General features: G+C 28.7%; 2 protein-coding genes across 2 annotated transcripts; one reads left to right on the top strand and one right to left on the bottom strand.

Annotated features, from left to right (window-relative positions):
- The first annotated feature begins 266 nt into the window (after window positions 1-266).
- LOC107621357 (uncharacterized) lies at window positions 267-1562 on the top strand. Its single transcript, XM_016323385.1, has one exon. The coding sequence runs from the start codon at window positions 267-269 to the stop codon at window positions 1560-1562; it is 1296 nt and encodes a 431-aa protein (XP_016178871.1).
- Window positions 1563-3404: 1842 nt separating this feature from the next.
- LOC107621794 (agamous-like MADS-box protein FUL-L) lies at window positions 3405-14761 on the bottom strand. The gene is made up of 8 exons (XM_016323792.3): window positions 14504-14761; window positions 13025-13100; window positions 12207-12271; window positions 7638-7737; window positions 7503-7544; window positions 6182-6223; window positions 5984-6084; window positions 3405-4336 (listed from the first exon to the last, which is right to left on the bottom strand). Exons 1-8 carry the CDS (start codon window positions 14686-14688, stop codon window positions 4330-4332), a joined length of 618 nt encoding a protein of 205 aa, XP_016179278.1. The 5' UTR covers window positions 14689-14761; the 3' UTR covers window positions 3405-4329.
- Between the last annotated feature and the right edge of the window lie 9243 nt (window positions 14762-24004).

Below are 24004 nucleotides of genomic sequence, written 5' to 3'. Positions count from 1 at the left end.
TATTAATAATTAGGTTTTTCCAAGACTTAGAAAAAGATTGGATGAGTTTACCGAGTGATAAAGTTGAGTTTAGTAACGGTGTCAATGACTTCTTAGACTTTGCTTACTCTATCGGAAGCCCACAAGGAGAGGAAATCTTATGCCCTTGTGCAAAGTGTTGTAATTTCTTGTGGCACAAAAGACAAACAATTTATATCCATTTGATTGCCTTTGGATTTGTTAATGGTTATACGAGATGGATTCATCATGGGGAAAGCGTAGTCGGCATGGATGTTGATAACGATAGCGATAGTGAGATTGATAGTGAGAGTGAGACTAACTCGTATGACGACATGGATGCCTTGTTGAATGATAGATTTAGGGATGTGGTACAAGCGGAAGGGATAAAAGAAGGTATGAATGAAGATACAAAGAAATTCTATGACTTGATTGAAGAGGCTAGCAAAAAACTGTATCCCGGTTGCAAGGGATTTTCTATGTTGTCTTTCACCATCCGACTATACTTGTTAAAGTGTCAACATGGGTGGAGTAATACCTCTTTTACTTCTCTCTTGGAGTTGCTAAAAGAGGTTGTTCCTAACTTAAATATTCCTACTTCTTTTAATAAAACCAAGACTATGGTGAGAGACTTAGGTATTGACTATAATAAGATTGACGCATGCCCGAACGATTGCATGCTATATTGGAAAGAGTATGAGAATGACACATCTTGTCATGAATGTGGCGCTTCTCGTTGGATTGTACATCCTGTAGTTGAAGCTGATGTTTTGCCTTCAAAAAAATCTCACAATATTCCTGTGAAGACATTGCGATACTTTCCACTAATTCCTAGGCTTCAAAGACTATTCATGTGCTCAGCAATAGCTAAAAGCATGAGGTGGCATGACAAAAAATGCAGAAAAGATGACAAGTTAAGGCATCCCGCTGACGGCCAGTCATGGAAGGACTTTGACAATCGTCATAAAAATTTTGCTCTCGATACTCGTAATGTGAGACTTGGCTTGTCAAGTGACAGATTCAATCCATATCGAACCATGAGCATATCTCATAGCACATGGCCTGTTGTTTTAATGGCTTATAATTTGCCGCCATGGATGTCTATGAAACAGGAATACTTTATGTTATCGTTGTTAATCCCTGGACCAAAGTCACCAGGAAATGATATAGACATTTACTTGCAATCTTTGATCGAGGAGTTGAAGGAGTTGTGGGAGGTCGGGGTGGAAACATATGATGCATCAAAAAATGAAACCTTCCAAATGTATGCAGCTCTCATGTGGACAATAAGTGATTTTTCGGCTTACACAATGCTATCTAGTTGGAGTACAAAAGGGAAGCTAGCTTGCCCTTGTTGTAACCATGGGACTTGTTCTAATTATCTTAAATATAGTCGCAAGACATGCTACATGGGTCATCGTGCCTTTTTGCCTGAGGATCATCCATGGAGAGCTAACAAGAGATCTTTCAATGGAAAAGTAGAACATAGGCAAGCTCCACCATTATTGTCGGGTACTGAAGCTTTAAGTCAGTTGGAGTATGTGGATAATTCGTTTGGAAACTAAAACCAAAGAAAGATGGTCCATGGAAGAAGAGGTCAATATTCTTTGATTTACCTTATTGGCAGTATAACACATCACGACACAATTTAGATGTGATGCACATAGAAAAGAACATAGTTGATAGTATTCTTGGAACTCTCTTGGATATTTCTGGCAAGACAAAAGATCACACAAATGCTCGATATAGCTATTTTATGGCTATCGTGATTGTTGTTATAGTATTTACTTTGTGGCTATTTTATGGTTGTTTCATGGCTCTTTTATGGCTGATTTAGTTGATGTTTTATGGCTATTTTATGCTTATTTTATGGCTGTCATGAAAGCTATTTTATGGCTACTTTTTATATATGGTTGTCGTAGATTGTTATTTTAATTACTTTTTTATGGCTGTTTTATGGCTATCGTGGTTGTTGTTTTAGTATCTACTTTATGCCTATTTTATGGCTGTCATGGTTGCTGTTTTATGGCTGATTTAACCCTTGTTCTATGGCTATTTTATGCCTGTTTTATGGCTATCATAGACTGCTATTTTATCGTTGTTTCATGACTGTTTTATGGCTAATTTAATTGTTGTTCTATGGCTATTTTATGCCTGTTTTATGGCTATCATGGACTGCTATTTTATGGTTGTTTCATGACTGTTTTATGGCTAATTTAATTGTTGTTCTATGGCTATTTTATGCCTGTTTTATGGCTATCATGGACTGCTATTTTATGGCTGTTTTATGGCTATTTTGGATTGCTGCCCCTATTAGTTATCAATAGGTTCTTGGATTCTTTCATTAAATTTTTATCCCTAAAATTAGACATATCATATATTTGTGTGTATAGGATAAACTTGATGATCTCCAAGAAGCTGGAGAAACTCCTACTAATGCATTTCAAAAAGTTTTTGGTAAAGAGAATCCAGGAAGAGTTCGATGTTATGGAAGAACTGTTACAAAAACTTCTCTTAACAAAAATAAAGAAATAGATGAAATCAAAAAACAAAATGAAGAGAAGGTAACAGCTTTAAAAATTGAATTAGACGACCATAAGCAACGACTGCAAGGATTGGAAGATATTGTGAAACTTATGTTGCAACAAACTTCTCCTGGTATGAATGTTGATGAAGCGCTTTCTCTCTTGCGATCTAAGCAATCGTCTGCAAATAGTGCACATGATCCAAATTTAGTTCCTCGGCATTCTCCTCCATCGACTCATATACCGAATCATGATTAGGTATATGTGTGCTAAATTGTTGTAACACTTGAGTATACATGTTATTGTATAGCTGATGTTTTGACTATAACTTTTTTGTTCATTTAAATTTGACTGCAGCTTTCTTATTGTTGGATGAAGTTTTCTGAAGACATAAAGGCAATTCTTGGCACAATGGTGAATCATAAAGTCTTTTTGGTTTCAAGTGGACAACTTAATTTTTTTTTTGTTAAAGTTCATCATCAGAAAAACATGTATTTTGCTTACTTATATTTATTATTTATTTGACTTAGTAACTTAGCAAGTATGTTAATTGACACTTGGAAGACCTTTCTATATATATGCAATATATATATTAGCTTATTCAAATGTGGGTGTTATATATTCTTCAAATGTCATATAAATATAATAAAGGTAAAAAAATATTATTTTAGATATTAAAAAAGAGAACCTAAGAAAAACTCAACAAGGTGTTGCTTTAGGTATTAAAAAAAGACAACTGCAAATAAACATAAATAAGTGTTGCATTAGGTCTATAAAAAAAGTAACTTAAAAAAATGTGGACAAGTGTTGCTTTAGGTATATGAAACTTAAAAAAACCTGGACAAGTGTTGCTTTAGGTATGTGAAAAAGCAACTAGAAAAAACTTGCCCAAGTGTTGCTTTAAGTATATGAAAAGGCAACTTAAAAAACTCTGGTGTGTTGCTTTATGTATTAGAAAATACAACTCGTAAAAAGTGTTGCCATAACGTCAAATATAAAGAGTTGTGTTTGGGTGCTCTAAGGCAACCTTTTCGCGGAGTTGCTTTATTTGCAGAAAAGGCAACGTTTTTTGAAAGTTGCCATAAAAAGGGTTCCCTTTAATACAGAAAAGCGTTGCCTTAGACCAAAGGTAACGGCCGTATAGCCAACCCCAAAAAGCGTTGCTTTTTGTTGGAAAGTGTTGCCTTTTATCAAAGGCAACACTTTTCCTTATTATAGACAACGTTTTTAAAGAGTTGCCTCAGCCCAAATTTATCGTAGTATTTTTAATAAAAAAAATCATAATAGTTTAAAGTAGTAAAGTCAGAAGTAGTCATGTTATCTTTTTTTTTTGTTTAAATCATCTTATTCTTCGTGTGAGTGAACGGAAACCAAACTAAGTGTTCACTCTAGTACTTTTACTAGGACAGTTCCTTACAAAAGATTTAGCAAGTAATGTGAAATTAAACTTAAAGGTACTAGCAATTAATACTTTTATTTCATCTTTTGTTTTTTACGTAGTTGATGTGTTCAGCACATAGAACAAATAAGGTAAAAATTCAGGTACAGTCAACTTTAAATGAAGTTAATTACTGAGAGTTGTTAGATGAAAATTTAGTCAAATTAATCAAATTATTTAACAATTTATTTTCATCTATTAACTTCATGTAAAGTTGACTGCATTTAAATATATATATATATATATGCCACTGATTTATGAGGCAAAATGATGATGGTAGTAGAAGAGTAGATAGTTTGAGTCGTTTGAGCTGCAGCCGCTTCCTCCTCCATTGATTTTCTTTCTTTATACCATTTTCATGCATCTTATCTATAATCTGACATATATATAACAATGAATGAATCATATATAAGATATAATCATAATTGGACTTTTGTCCGCTATAATATTTCAATCATATTTGATGTTACACTAAAATTAGTCATTAAAATTAATTATTAGTATTATAGAATATGTATTACTACAAAAATTATATTTAGCAACTATTTATTTTATTTTTAGTATAAATAAAAATAATTCCTAATATATTTATCATCAATTAAATATTAATTATCTTATACTTTATCGCTAAAAGATTTTAGCGACAATTATATAATTATCGATAATTTTTTTTAATGACCACAAAAAATTATATAATTATCATTATAACATATAGTAACAATGTATATATATAGTGGTCATCATGTTATTGCTATTAAAATTCTACAACTGAAAGTAATTTTTGTTGTAGTGATATATTTATATATAAATACATTTAGTAACTAGTTATTAGTGTGTGTATATAATATTTTTAATATATGAGATTATATTAATTAAACTTTTAATTTTAATAAATAAAAGTCAATTTTAAAAAACTTATTCTTAGATATTTTCAAAAACACTAATAAATTTTAAAAAATTATGAATATAAATATATAAAAAAAAATTTTACTAGACACAAAATAAGATGTTAATACAAGCATTTCTTTAAAAAAAAATTATCCAATCAAGCCAAATTTTGTTATGACATCTTAATGTAAAAAAAAAGTAGGGTTGAACTCTTTAACTACTTCTCTTCACCATTTGCTAATTATTAACTATATGGCCAAAAGAAGATATAACTTTCTTTGCTGGACATATATATTATATTTGTAAGAGATAAGAGTTTTCAATCTAGATATCAAGCAACAGAATCTAGCAGCAAAGATTTCGGGTAGAAAAAGAGTATATACTCCCTAATAATGTGCATATATACCAAACTAGAGAGCTATTTTTGCAAACTTTAATTTTTATCAAGTATTAAGGCTCAGTTGCTAACGTTTTTATCTTTTAAAAATAATTTATAAAAACTAACTTTTAAAAAATAATTTTTTAAAAGTGATAGTGTTTATATTTGATAAATTAAATTAAAAATAATTTTTAATGAGTACATATAACAATAAATATTTTTAATAAAATAATTTTTAAAATTTAAAAATACTAAAACAGATATTAATGTAAGAATTAAATTTAGATATTAATTAATGTATGAGATTATATTAATTTTTTTTATTTTGATAAGTACAAACTATCTTTCTAAAATTCTATCTTAGATACTTTTAAAAACACCATCTTTTATAAGCTAAAAGCAACACATAATTTTTTTATCAAATATAAAATAAAGAGTCTGTTCTCTTGAAAAACATAAATAACTTTTCAAAAAGTTTTATCAAACGAAATCTAATTATATAAGCATCTATATCCAAATTGCGCCACCATGTCATGGTAGTCTCTTTTATTGTTTCAAACTCATTCCAAAAAAAATAAGGACAATGACTAAAAATAGAAATGTTTGATAAACAAAAAAATTAATAAAAAATAACCAAAATTTACTTTATTTAATTTTTATTAATTATTATAATAATTAATAAAAACTAAACAAAACAAGTTTTGTCTTTTTTTTTTCCCCCTAAATACATAAAGCATGTTAGAAGAGAATAAATACCCGAGTGTTAAAGCAGGAAGTGATATTTGGGGAGATTGCATTAGGGTTTGTTCTACCCAGCAGTCTGGATCTTCAACCACCACTGTCTTCTTATCTTTAATCTATCCATAAATATAATAAGAAAACACAAATTTTACATTTCTTTCTTGCATTGTCTATAGAAATTAAAGATTGAGTTCTAACTTTTATATTATGTACCTCTTTTGTTAACGTGCTGTTGCGTTCCTGCAATGCCTTTGCCTGCCACATGATATATATGCAATCTTGAGAAGGGGGGACACTATATATATATATTAAGGTGAACTTTACTATGTTCTCTCTAAAATAAAGAATAAATTACCTATTGTGACATATACAATGATTATCTTTCAACCAGAGTTCCAAAGTTCGAATGAGATCGTCAAATCTAATTACTATCTCTAATACTATCGCTAGAAAATTCTAAAAACGAAAGAGCTAAAAAACTGATAAAAATTTGTCATATATTAGTTAAAAATGATGGTAATTAGTGTGTGAAAAGAGACACCAAGATATTTTATTTTATTTTATTTTTATCTTTAATTACTCTTAAATTATTTTTCAATCATTATTTAAATAATAAAAATCCTAAGATGGTCATTATTGACTCATTGTTTTTATGACTAACTAATATTTTAGTTTGTTTTTTTGTTATATAGTTATACAAGGCTATGAGGATTGGTTATCTGAAGAGAAGTATCATTGTTGATCCGACTGAATTTTAAGAAAAATACTAGGAAGAAAATCTTAGGAACGAGAGAGCTAAAAAATTAATAGATGTGCTCGTTGAAATAGGAGATTGAAAGCATATGAACAAGTTCAAAATTTTAACCTAATTGATTGGAAATGGTGATTGGATTTGAGAGGAATTATGGTTTTAAAATTAGAAAAGAAGAGGTGTATTTGGTGCGGATTATGAAAATACTATCAAGTTTTAAGAGAAACATCGCGTCAATTGAAAAGAAAAGAGAAGATAACTTAAATCTTGGAACTCTGATAGAAGAATAATTTATGAATAATCACTGTATATGTCACAAGGGGTAATTTATCCTTTATTTTAGAAAGAAAAAAGTAGAATTCACCATATATTAAGGATTTAGATAAATAAATGTTTTAAAAATACTGGTTAAAAGACTCAAAGTAAAATATTTTTTGTTATTTTTCAATGTATAGAAAGTTTAAAAAATTAATTTTTTTACTTAAACCTTTTATTTGTAATATTTTTATTAATGTTCTTAAGATATTGATGATATTACACATACAAATATTTTTGTAACTAAATTTCATTAAATTGACTTAACCCAACAAAAATCATTCACACAATATACACACGTACACGCTCTTTTATTTTTTGTGTTTTTTTTTTTATTGACGCATATAAAATTTTTTCACATTACACAAAAACTTATTATATAGCACAAAAATTTATATATATAATATAAATTTTTGTTAGGAATATATTTATTTTAGGCATATAGGCCACCCAATTGTACATTATTACCTTTTTATGCAGCAACGAGATGGATTCTTTCATAGTATTGTTCTGCATAAAAATAATATATAAATCACATAGGTCAATAATTGGACAATGGACATTATTAAAAATGTTAAATCAATCATTCTTTTTAATGTTCACCTTTTTTACTCTGATACGCTTTAAAGATGCTTCAAGCTGATGCTCTAAATTCTGAAGCTCTCTCAGGCTCAATGAATCAAGATCATTTCCCGCCAAGTTCCTGCATGCATTCAAGATTATATATCTAACAAGCCATTTATCATATTCATTCAATTTTTATAGAGCTGTTTTTGTTTTGAAACATCTAACTTTTCATGTACAATAATCAACCTTTTCAAATTGTGGTTTGACAATGTCCACATTATATTAACCCTAGCTATTATAATTGGGTGGATGTATATAACTTCATCTTCAAAGTTAACCCATGAATTACGAATAATGCTTAAATTTTTATAAAGAATATCAAAAGAGGAAGTATGGAGAGTCAATGAAGTATCTGTATAATGTGTACAATGGGGTTTAGGGATGTTCAATTCAGTAGGATATTAGATGTTTATTATCCCTGGTATCTGGATGATTATTCTGGATAGTATGGATGTATTGTGTTTGAGAAATTAGTAGTATTTTACTCTAAATGTTCATTTTTTAACTCATATTGGGCCAAATAAATAGCCTATTGTACACATTGTACAAATCCTCCATTAACTTCCTAGCCTGATTCATATAAAAAAACTTCTCTAGAATTGATTTAAAGAAAAGTATAAGTAGACAATAAAAATACTAAATAATGTGAACAATGGATACATCGGATGTTCAATTTACAAGATGTGCGGATGGTGATCCTAATATTAAGATTTAGGTGGGTAATTTGGAGTTATAGTGTATTTTTACTTTATTGGGCCAATTTTAGAGCACATTATTCACAAAAGTCATTGTGTTTGTTTGGACGTTATTATTTTGAGAAAAAAAGATCTTTTTTTTAATGACAAAATATATTTTTTTTATTTTTTAGTGTGTTTGGCAAATTTCTAGTAGTAAAAGTAAAAGTACTAGAAAAATAAAAAATATCTTTTTTGAAAAGCTGTCATTTACATTATTTTTTAAAAGATCTTTTTTCCTTAAAATTTTTTTTATGTAATAAATAAATAAAAAAGTATTTTTATATTGTTATACCCAAACATAATTGATAAATAAAAAGATCTCTTTGCATAAAATATCTAAACATAAAATTACTTTTACTTTTTTTATAAGATCTTTTAAAAAGAGATAACTCGAAAAAAGATTTTTTTTAGAAACTCACCCAAACAAACCCTTTTATCTACCTAGCAACGTCCTTGATTTAATGTATTGCACCGTCATGTTTAATGAATTTTTTATAATTAAGAAAACAATTAGGCTTTTGTGTTTTTTATTGGGAGAAATAAATAAATAAATATATAGAATAAACTTTTAGTTTATCAACATTAATTAATTCTTGTTTTTTAATAAAATTATTCTTTTAATTCTTATTTTTTGAATATTTTAAATTTTACTATTAGAATTTATGGTTTAAAATCTAGAATTTATAATTTAGAATTTAACATTTAAAATTTTGATTTTAATAATTATGATTTAAAATTTAGGATAACATGATATTTTAAAAAAAATTGGCTGATATTAGCTAAAAATAATGATTTCGTAGTTGAGATATTAAATTCTACACTCTCTTTTACTGATAATATTGATCCTTGAAACAACCTAATATTTGAAAAAAAAAATATTAACTTTCATATAAATCAACTGATTTGATTTCTATTTGATTTTATATGGTAAAAATAATAATCTATCCAACTCATCACAAACTTTTGTCGTATAAATTTTTTTATAGACTTGATTATAATTTTCTTTCAATGTAGGAGGCCTAACTAAAAAGTTTCAAACTATAAAAGTCAAATTAAAAATTCTTTCTAAGTGAAAAAAGTATAATGTTTAATTTCCTCTAAAAAAAAAAAAAAAAAAAAAAAAAAAAAAAGAAGGAACTAAAACGTCTAAGGTAGGTCTTGATTCAACTTTGCTTTCTCAAGTCCTCTAGTACAGTCATGAACTAAAATCTAAACATTTTAGTTTTATCTTTAAATTTAATTAATACTTATTTTTTGAACATTTACTAAATTATGTAATTTATTTTTTTTATTGAAAAATAATTAAAATGGTTTACGTCCTCAATGAATTTATCGTTAACAAATAAAGAACATTATACATATTCTCTCCATTCTCAAATAATAAATAGTGTCTATTTTTAAATGTTTACTTAAATTAAGAAAATAATTAAATTGTGTTAGAGTTATAAAAGTTAAAATTAAAAAATTATCCTTTAGATTAATATAGTAATAAATCTCTCCTTAATTACTTTATCCATTTATATATTATATCTTGTCACTTATTTAATTTTAAGATTGATTAGAGTAGTAAATAAAATAACAGTTCTGTTACACATCCAAACTTTCATTATACGTAACATGTACACACACGTGCTTCACTAATACAAACATATACTTCTTTTACGCGTTTCTTTTTCTTTTTCGTGTATTTTTTCTCTATCGTCGTTCTTTTATTGCTTATGTTGTTACTACGTTTTTTATTTTTCGCGTTTTCTTTCTAGTAATTTTGTAGCATAATTTTTCTTTTTTTTTTCTATTTTATTCTTCTTAAGAGAATGAAACAAGAAAAATTATGAGAAAATGAAATAAGAAGAAGAAGATGAAGAAGAAGAAGCAGCAGCAGAAGATGAGGAGGAGGAAGAGAAAGAGTTTTGAATTATGCAAAACTTATCAAAATAAAAATACACCAAAATTTCTTAACAATAACACATAAATTTCTTAGTTTTTAACCTAAATTTTTCTACAAAAGCATAAAAATATCTTCTTTAATGCTACATTATTTTCTTCTTCTTCTTTTCTTTATTTCTTTCTTTCTTTTAGTTGAATAAATGTAGGTTCATCATCTTCCTAATAATTTTACATTATGCATTTCTTCTTCTTCTATCTTTGATTTTTTTTATTCTTGTTAAGACAGTAAAATAAGAAGAAACTTAAGAAAATAAAATAATAAGAAAAAGATGAATAAGAAAAAGACGAAGATGATGTTAATGCAAAAAAAGAAGAAAAAGTAGCAGAAGATGAGGAGAAGGAAAAGTTTTGAATTATGCAGAACTTATCAAAATAAAAATACGCCAAAATTTCTAACAATAATACATAAATTTCTTAGCTTTTAGTTTTTACACCTAAATTATGCCACAAATGCACAAAATTATTTTTTTTAATGCTATATTTTTTCTTTTTTTCTTTTAGTTGAATGAACGTAGGTTTATCCTCTTCTTAATAATTTTGCAGCATTATGTATTTTTTCTTTTTCTTTGTTTGATTTTTTTGTTTTTATTCTTGTTAAGAGAGTAAAACAAGAAGAAATTTGAGAAGGTAAAATAAGAAGAAAAAGATGAATAAGAAAAAAAGAAGATGATGATGATGATGTAAAAGAAGAAGAAAAAACAACAGAAGATGAGGAGGAGAAAGAGAAAGAGTTTTGAATTATCCAGAACTTATCAGAATATAAATACACCAAAATTTTTTAACAATAACATATAAATTTCTTAATTTTTACACCAAAATTTTGCTACAAAAACACAAATATATATATATATATATATATATATATATATATATATATTGCTGCATTTTTTTCTTCTTTTTTTTTTTGTTATACATATAAGAAGAAGACGACGATGATGATAATAGTGATAGAGGAGGAGGAAAAGAAAGGAGAAGTTCAAAAAAATTTAAATGAGAAAAGAAAGAGGATAAGGAGATGGAGGTGGTGGTAGTGACCATGACAATAATGAAAAAGAAAGATGAGAAAAAAGGAGAAGATGAAGAAGATAACGATGAAGAGAATGCAGAGAACGAAAAGAGCACAAAGAAAAAAAAATGCAGTTATATATATTCGCACGTTGAGTCAAAAATTTGTTGAAAGTAGTAATATGTGGAAGTGAATTATGTTATAACAACATAATTAAATTTGGTAGGTTAAATAATTTGGATGTTGAACTTTATTGATAAAATAATACTTATTACCTTTAATATCTTAATTAAGTGAACACTTATTTATGAAAAAGTAAAATTTTAAGAGTGAATACTTTTATGAAAACAAAAAGAGTAACTCTTTTTGACGATAAGTAATCGATCTATTTACACGTATCCTTAGTCAAATCTTTATTTTTATAATTAACTACATGACATTCTCTTACATTTAAGGGTTTTGCTAACATTTGCTTTAAAAATATTTGTTAAAAATACAAAAAGAAAAAATCCATTAAAGAAAAAAATGAATTGCAAAATTTTCGAGCATAATCAATTTTAAAGAGTTTAAAATCATTTCGAAATCTTCATTTAGCATTCTTCATGCTTTAAATAGCAAAACCCTATTCTTAATTGCTTGGCAATTGGCATAGCACGTATTTGTGAACAAATATCAAAATAATCTAAATTTATTTTATTTCATATTTATTAATTATCGTGTCAATTAATATAAATACTAATTAAATAAAATAGATTTTAACTTTTTTTTTCTAACATTATCGGTAAAACAACATTCATCACATAACAACCAAAGTGTAATAATGGCGCTTATTATTACCAGGTATCACACCCATACCTTATATTTCTCTCTAAGACTTCAACTTTGCTCCTGAGCTTCAAACATTCCAATGCATAGTTTTCCTACAATAAATTAAAATCATCCTAGATTATTACTGGTTGAGACTTAAATAATCGCAAGGACTAATATATATATACTGGTTATAATTATGGCAGCTGTATTGTTAAAAATAAAATAATATTTTAATATTTAAAACTATTTTTTAATTAAAAAATAAAAGGTAAAAGTGTCGAAAACATAAAAAAAAAATATTAATTTTAGTAATATTTTTTAAATATTATCATTGTATAACAATCATAGAATAATAGTCATCTTAGACTCTACTATATATATATATATATAAGGATTAAATATAATCCTTAAAAAATATTTATTTTTTCATTTTACCTGAGAATTATATCATTTATCATAAAAATATATTCTAATTAATGAATAATATTTTTCCAATAATATAACAAAATATTCTAAAGTATAGGCAATTCATAGAAAAATAATGTGAACATACATGATTTAAAGTTAAATTTTAAATTTTAAATTAATATCTATTCTCATTTATTTTGCATGATTTCAGGTGGATGAGTTATCTCTCATGAAGATTGAAAATAAGAGATTATTACAAAACTTTATGGAAATTGAAAATTCAAATTAAAAAAAATAGAAAATAAGATAAAAGAAAGTTTGGAAGAATGTTTGATTTAAAAGATATGACAAACACAACTTGAAGAGATAGCAAGCTATTGAGAAAGAGAGTTGTGTTGGAAAATTAATAATATACCAATTAGAAAAGTATGTTTATTGAATAAAAGTATTAGTACCTGTGATCCACTTTCACCTCCATTGATTTTCAATGCATTAACATGTCTCTCATATCGTTCAAGGATGTTTTCCACGCTGTTTCACAAATGAAAATTAAATATGAATTATAAATCAAATAAAAAAAATTAGGCATGGTGCCATTAGCTTTTAAGTTAATCCGGGTCACTCAAAATTTAAGTGTACCAAAACCCCACTGGGAGGGGAAGATATACAAAAAGAGAGTAAGAAATAGAACATAGAATAATCATATGGATAAGATCATCAAAAGAATAAGATTCATATATTGAATAATACTTATATATCAAACAAATTTTGTTTAACTTGATTAATTGTTTATTACCTTAAAAGCCTTACAAATAGAAACATATAGTATAATGAGGTTAATGTTTAAAATAATGTTATTGGAGCAATATCCATAAATCAAGTTGGTTCCTAAAAAAATTTTCAAAATGCTTCAACATTTAATTATATCATGTGTATAAAAAAATCAACTATAAAATCAGTTAATTATATAGCATATATATTAAAATAAATTAAATATCATATATTTTTATACACAAATATATAATAACTGATTTAATAATTAATTTTTTTATACATATAAATTTTTTATATTTAATTTGTAAACAGTCTATTGGTTCTTTCTGTTTATTAATATTTCTATGTTAGTTTTGCTATTATTTTTTGTATTCTTTTGCACTATTTTTTTTTGTGTTATTTGTGCTAAGAATGCATTCCAAAAAAAAAAAATTAATCTAGATCTACTCATTTTCAAGTGTAGCAAAATTTGTTGGTAAATTATATGTCAATTAGAATATCTGAAATAAAAGTTATTTATGAACTAGTTTATATGCTAAATAAAAAATTAAATTTATAGCGAAATTGACTGGAAACAAAATTACGTGCAGAATAATATATATATTGAGAAAGGAATTAACATATAGTTGCTTCATGAAACAATATACTTGTGTGTTTTCATGAGATTATAGTCATTAAAATCACACCCTTCATAATACATAGAGAAGAAAAAGACTTGCAACAACGTCCGTACAACAATAACAATAATAATAATTGCTTTGCATAGAGTAAATTAAAAAAAAAACAAAAAGAGGAAAAAATCTGAATCTAACATATTAGAATTTGATATTTAATAAAAAAATACTTTAAATAAATTTTAAAAAAAAATTTATTAAAAAGATATATTAAAGATATAACTATTCATATTGTCTGCTCTTATTAATTTTTAGGAGAATTGATTTTACGACGAATATGAAGTGAAGAATAGTGGAAAGTGGAAACTCAGTGCAGTCGACTTCACGTGAAGTTGATATCTGAGAGCCGTTAGATGAAAATTCAGTCAAATCAGTCAAATTATCTAACTGTTCTAAATATCAACTTCACATGAAATTGACTTCACTTGAGTTTTCAGCGTGAAGAATACAAAAATTAGAGAAAAAAGGGGAAAAGATTTAGAAAACCTGGAATGAGATGAAAAGTGAGAGAGTTTGCCTCTGGTGTTGAAGATAATGAATGCAAGTTGAGCATCACAGAGAAGGGAGATTTCATGGGCTTTCTTCTTGAGCCCCGTTCTCCGTTTTGAGAACGTTACTTGACGGCTGATCTTGTTCTCGATCTGCTTCAACTCCACCTTCCCTCTTCCCATCACTCACTTTTTATTCCTTCTTTTCTTCCCCTTCTCTTTTTATATCAACACCACCACACACCAACCTAATAAATAAGTTTGAGTGAAAACAAAGCAATAATAAGCAGGGAATCATAGTAGAGATAGAGATAGAGATAGAGAGTAAATAATAATAATAATAATAATAATAATAATAATAATAATAATAATAATAATAATAATAATAATAATAATAGGCTTCTAGAGGCTAGAGAGAGTAGAAAGTGAAGATAGTTTATGAGAGCTTTCATCTCATTCATTCACCTTAATTTTAGGCAAGAAGAAGTATAGAAAGTCAATGGAGTATCTGTATAATGTATACAATAGGGGTTTAGGGATGTTCGATTCAGTAGGATATCAGATGTTTATTATTCCTGGTATCTGGATGGTTATTTTTTATAATATGGGTGTATTATGTTTGAGAAATTAGTAGTATTTTTATTCTGGATGTTTATTTTTTAACTTATATTGGATCAAATAAATAACCTATTATATACATTGTACAAATATTTCATTGGTTCCCTAACAACAGATTCGATAGAGAAACAAAAAAAAGAATGCATTTCCAATCAACCACAAAATGGAGTTCCTTTTGTGGCCACCTCTAGTGATTCTCAAAACAAAAATTTAAATATTAGAGTATTTTTGTATAAATATATGTAATTTAATTTATTTTTAATATATATTTTATATTAAAAAGTTGATTTTATTATATATTTAACATAATTATTCTCAAAATAATATTTAAATGAAATATCTATATAAAATATATGCAAAACAAACAATATAGGAGAAAAATTAGAGGAAAAAGGATAGGGAGAATGACTAATGAGATAGATGCATGTATGAGTATCATGGTAAAATTATAAGAATAATTTTTCTTTAATTAAATTTTGATGTATACTTAATTATAGTAGTAAAAGAGTTTTAATATCTTTTAGTAAATTGTATCTATATTTTAAAATGACGTCTAGGTAATATATGAGTGTTCAAAATAGTTTTTAATTGATGTAAAAATAAGACATAATTGAAGAGATGTGTGTGATATACTTTTACACCTACAATAATGTATGTGAACTAAATCCATAATCTTTTATTTATTTATAGTTGAAATATATATAATGGAAATCAATTTTTAGTTTATCGAGTAGTTAGTTCACTCTTTTATTTAAATAAGTGTTGGAAATTTGAATTTCGCCTTATACATATAGTAATTTATTGGTTAATAACAAATTTTTAAATAAAATTCAGATTTACAACAAATTAATCAGTAGTCTATCGGATTAGAAAATACCACGAGCAACCAAAGAATATATATAATGAAGTGATGATATGAAAGGAAAGGAGAGCCGAAAGGAGAAAATGATAGGTTAATAATTTGTTGTGGTATAAGGGTTTTGTCGAGTTGTTATTGGTTGAGAAGGACGAGGTACGATGCGTTGTCGATCCTGGATTGTTGGGGCATTGCATGCATTCTTTTCCGATTTGACGAAGATACTTCTTATGTCATCCTATGACTCTCTTTGTGGATCCATCTTATGCAACATTGCAAAATTAATTTAATTTAGTATAGGTAACTTTTAACGTGTTGGCCCAACAAAAACTAGTTAAAGTAAAAAGAGAAGCTGGATAAGGAAAAAAAAATAAAATTAATTAAAAATTAATTAATTTATTTAATATTTTTATTAAATAATATATTTTTTTAGTTTAAAATAACTGTTGTTTATACTTTTTGTATTTATTAAAAAGTTAATATATCTAAATAATGAATTGTCTAAATACATTAATTTTTTATTGTCTATACACATTAACTTTTTAATAAATTAAAAAAGTGAAACCGAAAGTTATTCTAAAATGAAGAGAGTAATAAAAATTAATTTATCTAATTTTTAACCAAAATTTAATAAAAAATTATTTTATGTATGAAAATAAATATTTAGAAAACTAATTTGTAGTTAAAAATTGTTGAGAATAAAAATATACTACTAAAAATTTTTGAGAATTAATTTAATATAAAATTTACTTATCATGTATTATTATAAGGGCACACAATAAAATTATTATTAGTAATATTTTTAATTAATACAAAATAAATATATTAAAAATTTATTTTTTTGTATTTTTAATAAAATAATTTTTAATTTATAATTTTTAACATGTAATTCTTAAAACACAAGTTAATAAATTACCTTTTAAAATATAGATTAAGTTAATATGTGTCCTAGGATATATAATAAAAGTATCATTAATAAAAAAATATTTTTTAATAAATACAAAATAAATACATTAAAATTTAAAGCTTTTATATTTTCAAAAAAAAAAATTTCAGTGTGTAATTTTAACCTATCTTGTTATGATAAGAGACCGATAAACCCTATTACTTTGGAAAAAGTTAAAAATATCTCCAACAGTAATTGTGGCGGATCGGAGGACAACACGTTGTTTTCGTGGGTTTTAGTGGTGTCTATTTCGTATTTAATATGAAAACTTGTCTTTTAAAATTTATTTATTTTTAAAATTTATTATTATTTAATTAATTTAAATATTTTTTTATATATTAATTATTTAAAAATATATAAAAAAGTTATTTTTTATTTTTTTTTTTAAAATTAAATAAAAAATAATATTTAAAAGATAACTAGTTGTGACGATTTAATATTTATGCGCGCACATAGACACATTGCCTACCTTCTTCTTCTCTGTCATTGGCTTGGTTACATTATAAGTGCGTGGAGTGTGGACCAGTCTTTGGGTACTCAACAATTCATTTGTCCAATCAAACTAAAAGCAGTGGGGCAAATTTATTTCTTAGACCACACGTTGAACCTGAAACATGAACATTGACATAAGGGATTAGGGGTAAAGTAGCATGTGATATTATGTTTAATTCGTGTAACACAATTATTTATTACAAAAATATATGGATCGGATAGAGGTATTTAGGATACAGTTTTTCACTTTCTGACTAAACATTTTAAATAATTTGAAAATTCACCAAATCATTTTTTTACATAGCAATTTAGTTTTAAACTAATTTATAATGTAGTGATTTTTTATTTTGATTATTAATTTAAAAAAATTAAAAAAATAAAAAGCTATTTAACTTTTAAACATTAATTTAAACTAGTTTACATATAAAAAAAAATCACATGTAAAAGAAATCATTTTAAATTGTTTATATACAAGTAGTTAATTCAAACTAGTTTGGCCGACGTCCTCTAACAATATAAAGTAGTTAATTTTACAATGAGTCTCTTAGTGTAAAGTTAGGGGTTAATTTAGTATATCTATAATGATAATATAACAAATGACACATAAATTGATTTTTTGTATTCATATAATATAGTTAATATTTATTTAACTTATATAAGTTGATGAAATATAAAACTGATAAGTTAAGCATGATTATTTAATGGAATTTGCACATAATCTAAAGGTTTTTAACTTTTTACCTTTACATATTTATATTTTGTACTTTTTCATATTTTATTTTTAGTTTTAGTTTTAAAAAAATCAATTGAGATGACGTGCTATTTGAGTACTTGAACTTAATAGATATTTATAATCTTCAATCTTGAATACTTCTAACAATTGACAGTTTAATTATCCAACTTTGTTTGAATTCTTAAATAACGCGTTATTTTGTGTGGCATATTATAGCTAATGACCCACATGGGTTATGACTTACTAATGAAGAGGAAGATATTTTCTGCATAAAGATGGAGGAGTGATTGATAACAATAACAAAATACTTTTAACACACTATGACAGTAACAGTATTTGATGAAGAGACAGAGATTAAAAGATTGAGATTGAGAGATATAGACTAAGAGACAGAGATAAAAATAAATTTTAATATTTTATTTAGTGTAAAATGAGAGACAGAAATTGAAATAAGAATAAAGTTCTAATTTAATTTGTACAAAGGATAAAATTAGAATTAGTTAATTGAAATGAGAGTATTTTAAGTATAAAATATTATTAAAGTTTTAGTCTTTATCTCTAAAAATTTCAGTTTTTTGTATCCATACTTTTTAGAGGTACCGAAATACTAAAATTTTAGAGATAGAGACAGAAATTTTAATATCAGTCTCTGAACTAATAAACATAATACTAAATCTCAGTTTTCCAATCTCTGTCTCAATACCTCAAAACAAACGCTACCTATCTGCCATAACTACTAATTCTCTACTTAGAGACAATTTAATGTTTTCGTATTCAAGTTAAAGCAGTAGTGGTGGTAATTTGTTGCACTTCTATCTTTGAAAATGAAACGGATATAAATCATGTTATGAAGAGTATATACGGGTTAAATTCAAATAGATAGCTAAATAATTGTTCTTGATTGTCAGCTTGAAATCATTATGTTCAAAATAGGACATGTCATTTCAACAGTTGAATAATTGTAGTGTTTGACTATTTGTTTTAGACCATACAAGAAATAATGTTACTTTGTATTAAATTTGCAGTAAAGAAATTAAAAGGCATGCATGACTCATATCAATGACACGTGTTCTTTCATATGGATATGACTGATGCACTCTTGTAATGCCATAGTGAAATTACAGGTACATACTCCATGGAAGTTTGAATTTTATGCATCTAAAGTCTAAAAGAAAACAATTGTGCTTGTATTGTACGGGAGAATTCTGAATTTCACACTTAAGTATATTCACAAAGTTTCATTAAAGAGTGTGAGGCACTTTCTTAACATTGTTAGTCAAGAAATTAGAAGTTTCATCGTGTTATACATGGAAGAGTATGCTCATTAATCTAATAACAAATTTGGAATAAATCACATAAACAATACCACTCAATATTATATTAAAGCCCCAAAATTCAAAACATTACATGCATGTCCCATTTTAAAATCAGATTTATATAAATCAAAATTAGTAAACTCAAATTACAAATGCACAATATAAATTGAATTAAATAAGATCAATTTACAATGTAAAACAAGTAAAAATAACGAATGAGTTAGACTCGATTTATTAAGAGCATCAGTCAATCGAAATAACCTGCATTGATTTGTGAGGAAGAGGGATCAAGAAGTAAAACGATATATGCTATTTTGATTTAATGTTTGAAATAATCAAAGTAAATCGAGTCTACTTAATTCGAATTATTATGATACCCACTAAGTTGTATAAGTCGAATTCAACTAATTCGATTTACAAAGGATTGATTCCTATATAAAAACGATCAGAACGTTACGGATTCATTAGAGTGAAAGTCACAATGACTAGTGATGATTGTTTTTTAGTTTTAATGCACTACAGAGGGTTGATTAAGAAAAAAAATGCATTCTGGAATTAAATTTACTGATAAAGATCCGCTTAGTATTTTTCTCAAACTTTCAACGAGTTTCACCGAGTTTCAAAATACTATAATCCAAAAAACTGGGGATGCAAGGCGTGAAATGGGTGGAGAAGTTATTCTATAGAATTTCGATTTTCGTGTTGTGGGATAATGTGAAGTACGATTCCTTCGTCATAGGCAGTGACGAAGATTTGCAAGTTCTGTTCCATTATTGTCGGTAGTTTTTCGAGGTGAGGAGCCCTGAAATGTTGGCCAAGTTTGTAGATGTGGTTAGTAATTTAGGAGGTTTGAACCGGAATCCTTAACCTTTAGCAATGGCTGCGTGCTCTAGTTCAATGCCTGTTGGTATCTCTTCATCTGTGCCAGTGATTGTACCTGAGACAGCTTTTGTTGCCACTCCGTCTTTCGCAGCTGATCTAAACCGCAATCATGACGGAGAAATAGGCGATACTCGACCCTTCGGTGAGCTTGCAATTGCAATGGCCGGTACTCCTGATGTGGTACCGGTTTCTGAACAAGGTAGAGTATCGAATGGTGTGGAAGATGTACTGCGGGATGATGACGATGATGATGATGATGATGATGATGTGGAGCTCGACACGATTGCCGATGATAGCGATGATAACATAGCGAGGAGTAATCCAGCTGGGGTGGTAGAGCGGCTAGTTCAGGAACTCAGCAGTACCCCCGCACTTTTCAACTTTGGACTTAGATGCCATGAGACAGCAGGGGGTACTTGGCATGCCTATTGGATTTGGGGCCAGAGATACACAGGATACAGGAGGACTAGCTGAGGTCCAAGTCGGTCAGTAATTTCAGGATAAAGAGGAGGCCGTGTTAAGCGTTAAAACTTATAGCATTCGACGTGGGGTTGAGTGCAAAGTGTTGGAATCCGATTATCGCAAGTACTATGGGAAGTATAAGGAATTTGGCAACGGGTGCACATGGTTGATTCGTATTAGTTTCTGCCAGCGTAGAGGTATTTTGGAGGTAAAACGGTACAATAGATCTCATACTTGTCTGACCACATTGATATCGAGTGATCATAGGATGCTTGATTACCATGTGATCTCAGCCTTCATACTGCCTATGATTAGAGCTGATGCTATCGTGTCGATCAAGGTACTACTGAATGCGACAGAGGCACATTTTGATTTTAGACTAACTTACAAGAGGGTTTGGTTGGCTAAGTAGAAGGCCAGGGCTCAAATTTATGGAGATTAGAAAGAGTCATAAAATGCATCAACAGCATCGTCGAGCCACCTCCTCTCATGCTGACTGGAACGTGTCCCGACACGACGTCTCCACTCAACACGACGATTGTCTGGAACATCAGACACCTGATCCAGCTGTAGATCCTATCTTGGACCTCTCTGCAATGCCTCGACTAGGATTGTGTCTGCTCTGGGGTCTTGGAGGAATAGCTCAGGTGACAAGAATCGCCTACCATACTGATGCCACCACTCTAAATACTCATGAGACGGTCCTAGATCTGGAACAACATCAAATCATAACACATGTTGCGCCCTGTTGGTCCAAAGAGTGTGCCAATGCTGTAAGGTAGTGGAAAACCACCGATCGGCCGATGTTGTACTCCTCCAAGCTGTGGTAGCATCCGATCCACCTGATGCCATTTTATGATAGCAATGTAGATCAATGCCATCACCTTCATAACGCCGTGTGATGTGGCTCCAATATCTCGGGATGCACCACCTGCACGACATCCGGTGAGCTGTATGGCATCCACACAAACTGTAAAGAGAATTGGTCCTCCAAAGACAGCATGAACAGTAAGCAGACAACATAAATGTACAATAAAAACAGGCAATATTTAACACTCACGTCCGTAGCCCGAAGTAAATCTATGTTATCTATCCTCAGTCGACAGTGCATGACTGGAGGTCCCTTCTCGCTCGATGTTGGCTGATAACCTGACAACCTGTGACCGAACACATATTATCCACAACGGGCATAAACGGTAAAAATAATGACACACAGAATAAGTATTATTGTTGAGTATCTCGAAGCCAATGACCAATGAAATGCGTCAAACTCCTCAGGCCTAAAACCCGGAAACCGCCAAAAGATCCATGACTGGAGAAACTGCAAAGGACTGGCCAACTTAACCACGTGTTTGTTGGCCACACGACACAAGCACCAGTATAACCACGACAGAATGTTGGACTCCCAGCTATAACTGCCCATGTCCTCTAATCTCGCTACGTACCGGTAGCAATCTAATATGCATGCGTGTACCGGACTTGTCAACGAAGAGTTGCATCGATAATAGTATCATGATGTACGCTCTCGCGTACCTCCTGACTGTCTCCTTGTCTATGTAAACCCCGAGCAGTTAGTGAATAATTAGCTAATAAATTAATTATTATTTAAAAAATTAGAAAGTTAAATTTTATCGTTTATTGAGGTAGAAATAATTAAAATATGAATTTTGACACTAATTTTAAAGATTTTGTCCCAAAATCAGACCAACAAACCGAATCGATTGGATTGGATCCAAACCAGGCCGATGACCCAACATATAAAACCATTATTTGAGCCTCTCCTTCCTCATAATCATATGAAACACGCTGAATGGGGTTTGGGAAACACAAGAGAATTCCAAACTCTTACAAATTTCAATTCATCGTAATTTTTGTAAGAACTGCAATTAATCAACCGGTTAATTAAGTGATTACATTGCCCCAAATTAGATTCCAAAAAGTTAGAGTGAGAATTTGAGGATTTAAAGGTGATTTTAGGACTCAGTGAGTCTTTCTGAGTCAGAAAATGTGTTTCCTGAAAAGAACTGTGAAAAACCACAAATCAGCAGTTGAACCGGTTGAACCGGTTCAAGTCTGCCCGGTGCTGCGCGAGAAAAAGTTGAGACAGTCAAAAACCTTAGAAAAACATTAGAAATAGAAAACCGGGCATTAATTTTAAAAGTTCGGCCCGAAGTTGGGCCAAACGGGCTAAAAACGCTAACGGATTGAACCGGGCCCAAGTCCAACATATACAAAGGTTCATTTAATGAACCCTAGCCTCCATAAACACTCACACTTCAGATGTGAGAGAGGGAGGAGAGGAAGAAGAAAACCCTAACCACCTCCATCTTCCTGAGATCATATCTTGAGTTCTAGAGCTCCGATTTGTATGCCGTCAGCGGCTACGCGTTCCTTGCGACGAGCTCTACACCACCTAAGAAACTCTAAAGGTAAGCTCGAAATCCTTCTAGTTCTGCTCTCCAAAATTTTGGGTTTTGTTAGGGTTTAGGTTAAATGGGTTTTGTGATTTTGGATGTTTAGGTTTGCTCTAATCCTTGCTTAGCCTTGGATCTTGGCCATCAAATCTGTTGGGAGAGGTAAGATATACTAAACCCTTATGAAATTTGATTTATGTTGAGCCCTAGGTTGATTTTGTGGTGATTTATATGCATATAGCTTGATTATTGTGAGTTTGGAGCTTGTTGGTGCTTGTTGGAACTACTTTGGTGGTTGGATTTTGGTTGAAAGCTCATTTGGTTCATATTGGGAATCGGTCAAGGTATGGTTTCGGTTTCCTCTATGTAGTATATAATATTCATGGACACTTAGGCTAGTGACTCATAGGATAGGATTGGATTTTGAATGGTTGATGAGTTATTGGGTGCAATTGTATGATGATGATTGATGAAATGATGAATTTTGAGTTGATAATGATGATTAATAGTGATATGTTGAGGATGCATGATTTGTGAAGTTGAGTAGTGGATTATGTTGATAAATGTGATATTGATGTTGATATATTGGTAATATAGTTGGAAAATTGTTAATGAAGTTGTATATATGAGATATATTGACATTGATGTTGTAGATAAGGAAAAATGTGGTATGTTTGGTGTAATATGCCATAGAGTGTTGAATTTGATGAGTATTGGAGTTTTGGAGTGGCTTGGGTGGGTTTGGTTATGTGTTTTGAAAGGGAATTGTGAAAATTGTGA

This window comes from Arachis ipaensis, chromosome B10 (assembly GCF_059453495.1).
Source record: "Arachis ipaensis isolate K30076 ecotype BB chromosome B10, ASM5945349v1, whole genome shotgun sequence".
Classification (NCBI taxonomy): domain Eukaryota; kingdom Viridiplantae; phylum Streptophyta; class Magnoliopsida; order Fabales; family Fabaceae; genus Arachis; species Arachis ipaensis.
The sequence above is the reverse complement of the archived record's forward strand: the minus strand, read 5'-3'. Positions and strand labels throughout refer to the sequence as shown.

What these genes read in the sequence shown, in the direction of transcription:
- LOC107621357 (XM_016323385.1), top strand. Translation starts at nt 267, where the DNA reads ATGGATGTTGATAACGATAGCGATAGTGAGATTGATAGTGAGAGTGAG.
- LOC107621794 (XM_016323792.3), bottom strand. Translation starts at nt 14,688, where the DNA reads ATGGGAAGAGGGAAGGTGGAGTTGAAGCAGATCGAGAACAAGATCAGC. An exon ending in CACTTTTCATCTCATTCCAG is followed by an intron (nt 13,101 to 14,503) that starts GTTTTCTAAATC and finishes TTTGTGAAACAG; the next exon opens with CGTGGAAAACATCCTTGAAC. An exon ending in TCTCGTTGCTGCATAAAAAG is followed by an intron (nt 6,224 to 7,502) that starts GTAATAATGTAC and finishes ATCATGTGGCAG; the next exon opens with GCAAAGGCATTGCAGGAACG.